The 13,132-nt window shown below is 54.0% G+C and overlaps 1 protein-coding gene across 1 annotated transcript in view; it reads right to left on the reverse strand.

Annotated features, from left to right (window-relative positions):
* Positions 1-1,218: 1,218 nt before the first annotated feature.
* ADAMTSL3 (ADAMTS like 3) overlaps positions 1,219-13,132 on the reverse strand; it is a 169,324-nt gene continuing 157,410 nt past the window's right edge. The window contains exons 24-29 of the mRNA XM_036278104.1: positions 12,008-12,190; positions 10,049-10,232; positions 8,478-8,673; positions 7,734-7,831; positions 2,461-2,675; positions 1,219-1,333 (exon numbers count right to left, since the gene is read on the reverse strand). Of these exons, the coding sequence (XP_036133997.1) occupies positions 1,227-1,333; positions 2,461-2,675; positions 7,734-7,831; positions 8,478-8,673; positions 10,049-10,232; positions 12,008-12,190 (983 nt within the window). The 3' untranslated portion in view covers positions 1,219-1,226. The remainder of the gene's footprint in view (positions 1,334-2,460; positions 2,676-7,733; positions 7,832-8,477; positions 8,674-10,048; positions 10,233-12,007; positions 12,191-13,132) is intronic.

Raw genomic sequence — 13,132 nt, forward strand, 5'->3', positions numbered from 1 at the left:
GATTAACACACAAAACATCAGCTTTAGAACTTACAATTTAATGCTAGTCCCAAACTACTTCAGCAGCAACACTGACTGGAAACCCAGTGTCCAGCCTGCCGACATCACGGACACCGGCACTGGCTTCGATCTAAACTCAGCCCCTCCGACCTACCCTGGCCCTCGCCTAAGTCCCAAAGCCAACTCCAGCCTTCACCCTAACTTACCGACCCTTCTCACCCAACCCCGTCCCAAAACTAAAACTAACCCTAACCGTGGCCACCAAACCCTAACTCTGACCCCCGTGTCCCAACTACAACGTCCAGCCCAACCCGAATTCACTCTGAATGTCCTGAAACATCAATTCAAATGAAAACAATGATTTACTAGAAATGATTTTTCCCCCCAACGACCGTGTTTCCTACTTGGATTACTTTCTCATCACTTTTCCAAAATACAAATCCTTAGGAATGCCACTTTATGCATAAATTAGGTCTCATAAGGCTTTTCGGAGCACGTGCAAGAAAATGGTGCTGGGGGGGAATCTCATTCACGGTTCTCAAGGGGTCAGACTGACTTCAGCCCCAGCAGCCAAGGTTAACCCCCCTCTCCTCTGATTTCCAAGGTGCCTCGTGGGTCACAGACAGATCTCCAAGGTTGTGAGAATGGCAGCAACACTGTTGCTTCCGTCCACCCCTGGCCAGAGTGACGGTCTCTCGTTCACAGACTAACCCTAAGGCTCCGTAAGAATGCCGTTAGCGTCGGCCTGTGCGCGGTGACTGGCCAGAGAGCCGCGGACACGTACACGCCTTATCCACCTGCTAAAACCGGGGAGAAGAGGGAGGCCCCGTCACTGTGTTTCCCAAGCCTCCAGGACTGTCCTGGGCTACACGAGCCTACATCTCAGGAAGGAGCAGGTGACATCGCTGCGGGTGGCCATGGTGAGCGCCCGATCAGGAGGACAGACGAGGTCCCAGGTGCCGTGGCCAGCCCGCGGCGGTGCTCCGGTCAGTCCTGGACCGTATCACCGATGGGAGTCTGGGCGGCACACCGGGAGAGCCCCCGGCAAACGTGGGCCGGCACACCGATGTGGCGGCACGCCAACGGGCGTGGGACGGCAGGATCGCGCGTTCCTCGGTTTCGTTCTGAAGAAACACACGTGTGTGGACCAGCGACACGGGGGCGGGAGGGGGGGCTTTCACATTTCTGTTTTCTCTTCACAGCCGCGCTCTGACCCCTGCCGAGGCTCATCCCGCGTGGCAAGATCGGCAGCACCTTTGTCCGTAGAGGTCCAGCGAGCAGAGGTGAAGATGCTTTACAAACGCACAGTAGTAAGTTGTGTCTGTGCAGTTCCCTGTCAACGACAACACAGAACAGCCGTGTGCGTGGGGCACGCTCATCAGGGGCCTGGTCCAAACCACCCGAGTGTGCGTGGGGCACGCTCCTCAGAGGCCTGGTCCGAACCACCCGAGTGTGCGTGGGGCACGCTCATCAGAGGCCTGGTCCAAACCACCCGAGTGTGCGTGGGGCACGCTCATCAGAGGCCTGGTCCAAACCACCCGAGTGTGCGTGGGGCACGCTCATCAGAGGCCTGGTCCAAACCACCCGAGTGTGCGTGGGGCACGCTCCTCAGAGGCCTGGTCCGAACCACCCGAGTGTGCGTGGGGCACGCTCATCAGGGGCCTGGTCCAAACCACCCGAGTGTGCGTGGAGCACGCTCATCAGAGGCCTGGTCCGAACCACCCGAGTGTGCGTGGGGCACGCTCATCAGGGGCCTGGTCCGAACCACCCGAGTGTGCGTGGGGCACGCTCATCAGAGGCCTAGTCCAAACCACCCGAGTGTGCGTGGAGCACGCTCATCAGAGGCCTAGTCCAAACCACCCGATTTCCCGAAGGGTGGATGCCGAGATCGCGGAGTGACGAGACCTCGTTGGCTCAGGGCCCCCGCTCGGCACAGAGTCCGAAGCACATTGAACCCGCGTCCCCGCCGGGCCAGGCGGCTTCTCACTGGTCCCCGGGGACCTCGCAGCCCTTCTGGCTGGGCCCCGAGAAGCAGTGCTTAGCTCTGGGAGGGTCATGGACCCCATGTAACACTTAGGGAAGTTATGGACATTGCCCCCCCCAACAAAAAAAATACATTATGATTAACTTCTCCGTATAACCTCAGGATGTTTGCTCCTGCTCTGTCCCATCCACAAATCCCCGTCCACGGGACGGCTCTCCCAGGCAGAGTCTGGGGCGCAGCTGCCCGTGCTGGTGAGCAGGCACCAACCAGTGCCCGGTGCCCTCCTGACCCAAATGTTTTATCTCTAAAGATCCCTGAGTTGCACCCACATCAAAGCAGCTCATCTCCCGATGTCCCCAGAAACCACATCCGTTCTGACTGAGCCCGCAGACAAGACAGTGACAAAGTAGGCACCATGAGGGTCTGGTTCGAACACGTTTTCGGGGGTGGTCGTGATACCTGGGAGGGGTACATACTGTCACAGGAGGGCCCGACACAGTGCTGCCAGGAAGCTGGTTTTTTCCTCTGCAGACAGTGCCTCTCGGCCACCGGCCTGCAGCTCCTGGTGTGGACACAGTCCACCCTCCGGGACTGGAAGCCCTTGCCGCAGGCGGTCGAGCAGGGCCTCCAGGGGCCCGCGTGCCAGCACACGTCACAGGCCCCCGACGAGCAGTTCCTCCCGAAGGTGGCCCTGAAGGGGAAAGAACAGGAGATGGAAAGGGGGGACAGTGGACATCATTTCTTGCCGGGACCAAGCCTTTCACCACACTACGTGTTCAACGCGTTACAGGGTGGACCACTGGGACCCCGTCTGTCCGGAAACGGGTGTGCGTGATTCGTGGACGGCTCTCAGGCAAAGTGGTGGGCTGATGTGGCCGCAGTAAAGGTGGCACACAGGGTACTTCTGCCAACTTCCAGCACCAAGTCGAGGCACACACCTCCCAAGACGCACTTGCCCGAGAAGAATGGTTGCAAAACACTTCACATCTGTTCGCACACTTTCAGTGTTGTTTATAGAAGCACCTGAGCCATCCTGTCTACTAAGAGGGATGCTCTCCTGTGTACATTCAGGCCATGACGCAACTCGTCATCATCGGACCTGGCAAAGACCACTCGGGAAGGGGAGACTATGGTCCCTTACTGTTGGAAACAGAACAGGACGTTAATGAATGCCCTCTGAGTTTTGAAAAGGGTATTTACCCTGGAGCTACCTTAGTGGGGCCCCTGTGGGGTATGTGCCTTTGTCCCCTAGGGGCTCCTGGATAATAATGTATTTGCATGCCATGACAATGTCTCCCCACGCAAAGGAGACTAGAAAGCAACCTCACTTGAGCTGGTTCAGTAACTGTCTTTCTCCCAAGAATTTGGAAGTTGCTGGGGTCCGGGGCAGTGGTGGCCATATTCTGCCACACGGGCCAGAGAGGTAGAACACCACGAAACAGTATTCAGAAAGAACAAAGAATGAAGCAGAGCCCTGGCCGGTTTGGCTCAGCGGTTAGAGCGTCCGCCTGCGGTCCAGAGAGACCCGGGTTCGGTTCCCGCTAAGGGCACGTACCTCGGTTGCAGTTTGTCCCCGGCCCTGGTTGGTCGTGCGGGTGGCAGCCACTCGATGTGTCCCTTTCACATCGATGTTTCTCTCTCTCTCCCTCCTACTCTATCTGTGCAAAAAAAAGGAAAAATGTCCTCGGGTGAGAAAAAAAAAAGAATGAAGCAGAAACACACAGAGCTGGGAACATGAGGAGAGAAAAAACCCACCCCGCCTGTTCCCGTCTTGGTGACTGTCCCCTTCCCGAAGTCTGACAGCATCTCCCTTTCGACTCTCTGTATTGGTATAAAAGAGTCCTTGTCAGGGCACATATTCTATAAGGTGCTGACACTACACCAGAACTGTAGTAAGATAGAGAAAATGATGATGCTCTCAACTTCTCTTGGGAAAGGATCATTTGGCAGCAATACCTGGATCAGCCAGGAGGGGGAGACTCCACCCAAGAGTTTACACTGTCACCACCCACGGTGGGATTTATAAGGGTGGTGGCAGGGAAGGGGGATACACCTCCAGGTATTTGAGGACAACTAGCAGCATGGAAGAAATCCCCAGGATATCCCAAGAGAACAGCCAGCCTTGGAGAAAGCAGAAATAACAGGGGAAATGAAGGGCCACTTGACGACTTTCCCCCCCTCCACCTCCGCTCTAGGCATTTTTCTTCTACGATTTCTTTTTAAAAATGTCCATTTCCGTATCTTCTTCTTCTAAAACCCCACTTCATCAGATATTTAACCCCCTGATAGATCCCTCCATGCCTTTCATCCACTGTATCGTATTTTCTACTTGTTTCTGCCGCCCTTGTTTACAAAGTGCACGGCGGCCCGGCCGGTGTGGCTCAGTGGTTGAGCGTCGACCCTGCACCAAGAGGTCGCCGGTTCGATTCCCGGTCAGGGCACATGCCCAGGTTGTGGGCCCGATCCCCAGTGGGGGCGTGCAGGAGGCGGCAAAGGATGTTCTCTCTCATCCATGTCTCTCTCTCTCTCTCCCTTCCTCTGTCTCTCTAATATATATGAAGGGGGAAAAAAGTATCACCAAGGAACCGAAGGTGATACGGCTGAGCACCAAGGTGAGAGACAGCGAGGTCTTGGATGAGGCTGTGAAGGGAGGCGGACCGTGCAGACTTTCATCGGCCAGTTATGGACTCTGGTCCATCTCACGTCATTTTAATCTACAGGAAGAGGGGGTGCAGGGTGGAAGGATCAGATCTGCATTTTGGGAAAGATGATTCTGGCTGCAGGGGGGAGACGGGGCTGGAAAGGATGGGGTGGATGGACAGAGACCAGTCGGATGGCTTGGCCGAGGGTAATGGTCACAGAGATGGAAAAAAGTGGATGAGTTCCAGAAAAACAAAATACAGACAGCCAAAAGGATATAAAAAGTAATCAGAAATTTACAAATTACAATAAGACATACTTTTTCACCCATCAGACTGGCAAAAAATTTTTTTTTAAATCCTCATCCCAGGACATTTCTCCATTTATCTTCAGATAGAGTGGGAGGGAGGGAGGGAGAGAGAGAGAAACATCCATGTGAGAGGGACACATTGACTGGCTGCCTCCCGCATGACCCCGACCAGGGCAGGGGACGAACCACAACCGAGGTACGTACCTTGTCTGGAATCAAACCCTCGACTCATCAGTCTGTGGGCCAATGCTCTAACTGCTGAGCCAAATCAGTCAGGGCAGACTGGCAAAATTTTTATAAGACCAAAAACCTATATTATATTGATGACATATATAATGGGGGCTCTTATATGCTGTTGGTACAGTTTTTGTTAATGTTCACCTGAGGATATTATTTCCATTGATTTTTAGATAAAGTGGAAGGAAGGGAGGGAAAGAGAGAGAGAAAGAAACATCGATGTGACAGAGACACATTGATGGATTGCCTTCCGCACAACCCCAACTGGGGCCAGGAACTGAACCCGTGACCCTTCAGTTCGAGGGCTGACACTAACTGTTGATCTAAACTGACCAGGGTGGTATAGACATTTTGATGGTAATTTAGTATCAAAATGAACATGCCAGTCAATTCATGTCCATATCTGAAATCGATCCTGTAAGAACATTAGCCTTTGTGCATAAAGATATATGTTCCAGATGTTTACATTTGTTTATAATAGCAAAACATTTCACACAATCAAATGTCCACAGCAATAGAGTGAGGTGTTGTTAGCCACAGTTAAAAATAATAAACTGAGTCCGACTAGTGTGGCTTAGTGGGTTGAGCATCATCCCATGGACAGAGAGGTCCTGGTTCGATTCCCAGTCGGGGTGCACACCTGCATTGTGGGCTCGATCCCCAGTAGGGGACGTGCAGGAGGCAACCTATTGATGTTTCTCTCTCACATCGATGTTTCTATCTCTCCCTCTCTCTCAAAAATCAATAAACACATTTAAAAAATAATAATAAACTGAATCTTATGGATTAAGGTGGGGGAAATGTCTATAACGTATAAGTAGACACATGGCAAGTTTCCGAAAAATATGCCCAGTATGTTCAAAAGAAAGGTCAACTCGGGCATAGGTTTGTGTTACAAATGCACCTTGGAGAATGCCACAAAAAACATGTCCCTGGCACGCCTCAGTCTGCGTGTGGTCTCCATCTTCTCGGCAGCATGAGAGAGGAGGCTGTCTGCTGAGACTAAAGGCAGCTGTTCCAAACATTTTCCGTTCGACGAGAGAGACTCTGGCTCGAACTGTGGTGGGGGAGGAAGTGCAGCTGACCGGACACTGCCAAACCTTGCTGAAGGCTCGGGAAGGTAACAACGGACTCTCAAGGTCGTGTCATCTTCTCCAGCAAGACTTGGGGTGTGGGGGAGGGAGAGGGCAGCATCCTGAGCACCTGCTGTGACCCAGGCTGCTGAAGCTAAGGGATCACGACCTCCCAACCCTGATTTCACATAGTCCCCCATTTTGCAGAATAGGAGGGAGGCAGTCCAAGGTCACACAACAGGACAAAGATGGAACTCCAGCCCTGGCTGGTGTGGCTCAATTGGTTGGAGCATTATCCCGTAAACCAAAAGGTGGCAGGTTCGATTCCTGGTCAGAGCATCTGTGGAGGTAACCAATTGATGCTTCTCTCTCTCTCTCTAAAAATCAATTTAAAAAATAAGATAAAGCCCTGGCCAGTTTGGCTCAGAGGTTAGAGTGTTAGCCCTCAGCCCAAAGAATCACGGGTTTGATTGCAGTCAAGGGCACGTACCTCGATTGCACTTTGTTTATTTATTTATTTATTTTTATCCTCACCCGAGGACATTTTTACAATTTTTATACAGATAGAGTGGGAGGGAGAAAGAGAGAGAGAGAAACATCGACGTGAAAGGGACACATCGAGTGGCTGCCACCCACACGACCAACCAGGGCCGGGGACAAACTGCAACCGAAGTACGTGCCCTTAGCGGGAACCGAACCCGGGTCTCTCCGGACCGTAGGCCGACGCTCTAACCGCTGAGCCAAACCGGCCAGGGCTCGATTGCACTTTGGTCCCTGGCCCCAGATGGGGTCGTGTGGGTGGTAGCCAGTCAATGTGTCTCTCTCACATAGATGTTTCTCTCTCTCTCTTCCTCCCTCTCTCCCTCCTGCTCTATCTGAAGATAAATGCAAAAATGTCTCAGGTGAGGATTATAAAAAAAAAGATAAAGAAAGAAAAGAACTCTAAACTGCCTTCTTAGTGCACCTGTGGGCTCTCTCCTCGGGCTCGGCTGGCTGGGCATACTCTCTGAGAAGGCCACACCCGACAGGAGCCTGGGTCTCGGGGCAACTTCCTGGAGCAAAGCTCTTTGCCCCCAAACCATTGACCAGCTCAGACTTTTACACAAGCGGAAAGCAAACTCCCATCTTTGTTTGAGCCCTCAACAAGAGACGCTCACTTCATCCTCTGCTAAACTACCGTGCCAATCTCCTCCTCACACCGGTTCGCAGACAGCAGTGAAGCAGTCCATTGAAAACATCCGCGGACCGAATCTGCAACCCTACATGAAGCATTACTGGGCTTGGCCCCCTTCATCGATGGAACAAATAAGTCTATTCTCAATACTACTGTGTTTTTTTCTCTTTGGGGTGTGTCTCTCTGTATGTTCAGCATCCAAATAATGTGTCATTATCGGTCCACGTTAATTCCCGTCTCGGTACAATGTATACTCTTGAGGATGGACTGCGGGACGTCAGTTTCCAGGAACAGTCGGGGGGGGGGGGGGCGTACCTCCTGCCGTCGTCACAGCCGGAGTCGGAGCTGTTGTGCGGACACGCGAGGGGGTGCTGCTGCAATCTCACGGTGCGCCCCAGGCAGCGTCCGGGACACTGGAAAGAAGCACAGTGAGTGACAACCTCGTGAGCGCCTGCGTCCTGTCTACAGGCCGGAAGGAGGGGTGTCACCAGCCGCCCTGACAGCACCTGGATCTTAGACTTCCGGCCTCCAGAGCGGAGAAGGAATCAAGAAGTACAATTGGTGGCTACGGGACAGTCCGGGAGGTAAAGTACAGCAGGGGGCGTGTAGTCAGTAACACCGTCATAACCATGCATGGTGCCAGGCGGGTGCTGAGAATATCGGGGATCACTTTATAAAGAATACGACTGTCTAAGCACTATGCTGTACATCTGAAATGACTATAAAAACAACACTGGCCCGGTCAGTGTGGCTCAGTGGTTGAACATCAACCCTGCACCAAGAGGTCGCCAGTTGGACTCCCGGTCAGGGCACATGCCCAGGTTGTGGGCCCGATCCCCAGTGGGGGGCGTGCAAGAGGCGGCCAATCATTTTCTCTGTCATTGATGCTTCTATCTCTCTCTCCCTCTCCCTTCCTTTCTAAAAATCAATAAAGAAAAAAGAATTTAAAAAATACGACAACACTGAATGTCAAGGGCAACCGAAAAATAAGCGCTTTCAAAATCCATCAGAAGCAAGGGGACCATCATGCTGTCAAAGCACAAGCCTCTGGAGCTGTACCTGGGCCGCCGGCTCGGCGGTGCAGGGGTGGCTGGAACACGGTCCTCTTCCCAGAGGCCGGCCTTTGGGGTCGCAGGCTCCTGCAGGCAGCACCCCCGCCGTGCCACTGGCTTTCGTGCGTTTACAGGTCACTCGCCGAACTCGGAACCCTTCCCCGCACGACACAGAGCACTGTGACCACGGGCTCGTGAACCACCTGGGGGCGACAACCACGGGGGCTTAGGGAGGCCTGGTATGTCAGGCCAGCGTCTTGCTACACGGACCGCACCACAGGCTGGAAGAGAGAAGCAACCAGACAGAGCGACAGCCTGAGGCCCAAGCGCGGAGGGACCTCGCATCACTCCCTCATTTCTTCCATCAGGCAGCAAGTGTTTACTGAGCACCTATTGTGTGCCAGGCGCTATTTTACACACAGGGCGTTAACAGCATGACGGAAGTGGGCTTTAAAAGATGATTCCGGTTCTGGCTGGTTTGGCTCAGCGGTTAGAGCGTCGGCCTGCGGTCCCGGGTTCGGTTCCCGCTAAGGGCATGTACCTCGGTTGCAGTTTGTCCCCGGCCCTGGTTGGTCGTGTGGGTGGCAGCCACTCGATGTGTCCCTTTCACATCGATGTTTCTCTCTCTCTCTTCCTCTCTCTCCCTCCCACTCTATCTGAACAAAGAATGGAAAAATGTTCTCGGGTGAGGATAAAAAAAAAAAAACAATTATAGCCTAAAAGATGATTCTGCTCACAGAGTGGAAAAGCTCCCTGGGGAGGGAGACGAGAATCAGGAGGGTCCTGGAACAGCCCACATGAGGAACGCTGGTGCTTGGACCCCGGGGCGACAGTGGAAACGGACGAGAAGGGACGGACGTGAGGGAGGAGTGTCCAGGAGGCTCCGAGGACAGATCCGGTGTGGGAGCCACAGGGATTTGATTTTGGACATTTAAAAAATAAAGATTGCCCTGGCCAGTTTGGGTCAGCGGTTAGAGCGTCAGCCCACGGACCAACGAGTCTCAGGTTTGATTCCGGCCAAGAGCACGTACCTCACTTGCCGTTCGTCCCCGGCCCTGGTCGGGTGGTGCAGGAGGCAACCAGTCGATGTGGCTCTATCCCATCAATGTTTCTCTCTCTCTCTCCCTCCCTCCCGCCCTTCCACTCTATCTAATGAGAAATAGAAAAATATCCTCAGGTGAGGAATTATATATATATAAAAAAGATTGATTTGTATCATCTATTACACAGAAAGGTTGTTTGTGGTTTTTACCTGCAGGATGGGAGTCTGGGGAGCTGTGCCTTTAACTAGTGTCTGCAGTGACCCCCGGCCCACCCGAACCCACAAATTCAGCTCCGTCGTGAGGAACAGGCAGCCAACTTCGGGGAGAGGCTCAGAGCAGAGGCTCTGAGATCAGACTGTCTTGACTTGAACTCAGACCCAGGGGAGTTCCCCACCCACAGAAAGCACCTCGCCACACGCCGGGGGCACAGTCCTTGCTAAATAACCTTAGCGATGGAGCCAGGAAGTCCGAGCGACGGTGCCCTGAAGACCAGCAAGAGCCCGGCACTGACGAGATCAGAAGAGTGGCCACGTACCTCGAGGGGCAGTCCCGGATGTGACAGGGCTGCGACGCCGCCAGCGGCTTCTGGAGGTGACCGCAGAGGGCCTCGCTCACTTCCTGCCCGTTGGCCATCACGCACTGGGGTCTCTGAACTCGGGCTCCCCAGCGGCCGCAGGTGGCAGAGCATGGTGTCCAGTTACCAAGCTTCCAAAAAGGCTCTGCAGGAAGGAAATGAGATGTCATGACAGCCCCGAGTGAGAAATGATGCCGGGCTGGACAGGACACGGCCAAAGACCACCACGAGCTGTTTTCTGCTGGGCCGTCCGTCTGTCTCTTTGAGGAGTACGCAGGGAGTGAGCCAACATAGAGCCCAAGGGGGGCTTTTAAGTCTCATTTTCCCTCAATGAACTTATTGTAATAACTGGCCAGAATGGGGCCCTTGGACCACAGCCTGAGAGGGGCTGGTGTAGGCCAACTAGACCTGCCAGAAACATCCCAGCCAGAGGGAGGAGGCACGAGGGAGCCTCCTGGGCGTTCTCCTGCCGAGCCACAAGGACAGGACAGGACGGCCTCTCCAGGGCGCTCCACGGGGGTCAAGGTCCCCACAGCGGATCAGGCGGAGACATGAAAGATGACTCAGCAAAGGCCGGGGCTTGCGCAGGAAGGTGCAAGAGGCATGTCCCTCCTGTTGTTAATGTTTCCACTCATGCTCACGCCAGGCTTCAGGTGAGTCCTGCCACGGCACAGGTAATTCTCCCTGAAGGCACCTGGAAGGTAAGGATGGGCGTCCCCTCCGGGAGAGTGGCAGCTGAGCACGTCAGCAGTCACAGTTTTCTCGAGTCCGTCCCCATGGCGAAGGGCCTTTCCCGTCCCTCTGACCCCCGGTAACGAGATGAGCTCCAGTGTGACGCGAACAGATGTGTGTATGGACACAGCAGGGGCCAGGTTTTCTTGTAATAATCACGAGTAATTGATAGCTACCCGCTGTGTCCACAGGCTCCTTTACGTAACCGAGCCGTTTAACTTGTTTTTCAGTTTTTCCTCCTGATTTTTTTTTGTTTGTTTGTTTTTTTATCCTCACCCGAGGACATTTTCTATTTTTTGTTCAGATAGAGCGGGAGGGAGAGAGAGGAAGGGAGAGAGAGAGAGAGAAACATCGACGTGAAAGAGACACATCGAGTGGCTGCCACCCGCACGACCAACCAGGGCTGGGGACAAACTGCAACCGAGGTACGTGCCCTTAGCGGGAACCGAACCCGGGTCTCTCTGGATCACAGGCCGACGCTCTAACCACTGAGCAAAACCGGCCAGGGCAGAATTGCCGATTTTCTTAACACTGCCTCTCCCCTGTCCTCCCGCAGAATTTTGCAAGCTTGAAGTACTTAGACTAGGTTCTCCTCACCGGGCACGGATGCACACCTACGTCGGCATGTCCAGAAAATGACATTTGTGGGAAGAGAAAACAGAACCGATTCCAGAATTCTTAGCCAATCTTCCCTCTATTGACAGGGGCAACCACTCTGAAACTGGAGGACGGATACCTGTGTTAGCACAGACAGCGATGTCCTCTCGGGACACGAACGCTGTGGGCTTGGTCAGGGGTGACTTCCTGTTCCCCAAATGATTCAATATGGAGGGGCCAAGCGGAAGCACAGAAGAGCGAGGGGCGAGGGGCTGAGGAGGGCGGAGGGCAGGAGGGGGGACTCGGCCAGGGCTTCCCGGCCAGCAGGCCAAGGCAGGCTCGGGCGGAGCTGGGGTCAGGAGCGAGGCAGGTGCCGGAGCGGAACACGAAGGGTCTTGATTCCGGGCAGGAAAAGTTTAGATCCCAGAGCCGGTTCTTAGGCAGCAAGTTACAGCCTTCTAAGAGAAGAGCGACTGCTGGTTAACCGTTAACCCCCCTTCGCGTCCATCTCGTTGGCTCCTCGGCGCCAGAACCCACACTCCAAGCCCCACGGCGGCGAGAAGCACGCGAAGAACCCAGACGGGCGCTCACCCAGCAGGTGCAGCACGGACGTCGCCGCTGCCTTTCCGAGCGCGTTGCTGGCTCTGCAGACGTAGCTTCCTTTGTTTTCGAGGGAAACGTTCCGCAGCAGCAGGGACCCATCGGAAAGCAGGGAGACACTGTCACTCAGAGACCCTCCTCTCTTCACCCACCGCACCGTGGGCCGAGGGACACCTTTGGGGCGAAAACAAATAGACAGAGGCAGATTCCTTTAGGAACAGGGCCACGGAACCACAGGACAAATGCCACAGAGGATGCTGACCACAAAGCAGCAAGTGGGTTTAATCACACACAAGAGGAAAAACGGCGACTTCCGTTCCTACAGCTTCTCCACCTGCTGCAGAAAGGTCTGTGGGCCACGGAGCACACAGTGGCTCGTTGCTCTGCACGGGGGAGACAGGGAATTCTGAACCTGAGTGGGGCTGTCGGGACCGCGGTCAAGGAGCTGGAAAAGCCAGGTGAGCGTGGAGGCAGAGACAGAAGACCCAGTGCTGGGCGGTCACAAAGAAGTCCTTGGACAACAAAAATACCCAGACCGGATCTTTGCATCGCTCACTGTGCGCACGCTTACGTGTTCTCCCTTCGGGAGGAACAGAAATGCTTCCGGGAAATAGATTTTGCTCCTTAACGCTTCCGTAGAAGAGAAACATTTCAGAGAGGAAAAGGAAGTGTCGAGTGTCAAGTCTGGGTCGATGTCGCGAGGTAGAGGGAAGGTCGGCAGCATCTCTGAACACAGAGGGGAACGTGTGAAATTGAAAGAATTTCTTCCCCCAAATCTGGAGAAGTCTCAGCGTTTTGCGGGGTGTGAGACTCGAAGGAATCTCATTTGTGTTTTTTTTTTGGTTTTGTGTTGTTTTTAAATCCTCACCTGAGAATACTTTTTCCCACCTTTATCTTCAGAGAGAGTGGGAGAGAGAAACATCGATGTGAGAGAGAGAGATTGACTGGTTGCCTCCTGCACGACCCCAGCTGGGATCGGGGACTGAACCGCATGAGGTACGTGCCCTTGACCGGAATCAAACCCGCGACTCTCTGCTCTGTGGGCTGACGCGCTAACCATTGAGCCTGTGGTCGAGCAGGCAAGTGGTTTCGAGGTGCCCTCTCCTCCCGCAGGGA

The sequence above is a fragment of the Molossus molossus genome, unplaced genomic scaffold, assembly GCF_014108415.1.
Source record: "Molossus molossus isolate mMolMol1 unplaced genomic scaffold, mMolMol1.p scaffold_m16_p_24, whole genome shotgun sequence".
Lineage (NCBI taxonomy): Eukaryota > Metazoa > Chordata > Mammalia > Chiroptera > Molossidae > Molossus > Molossus molossus.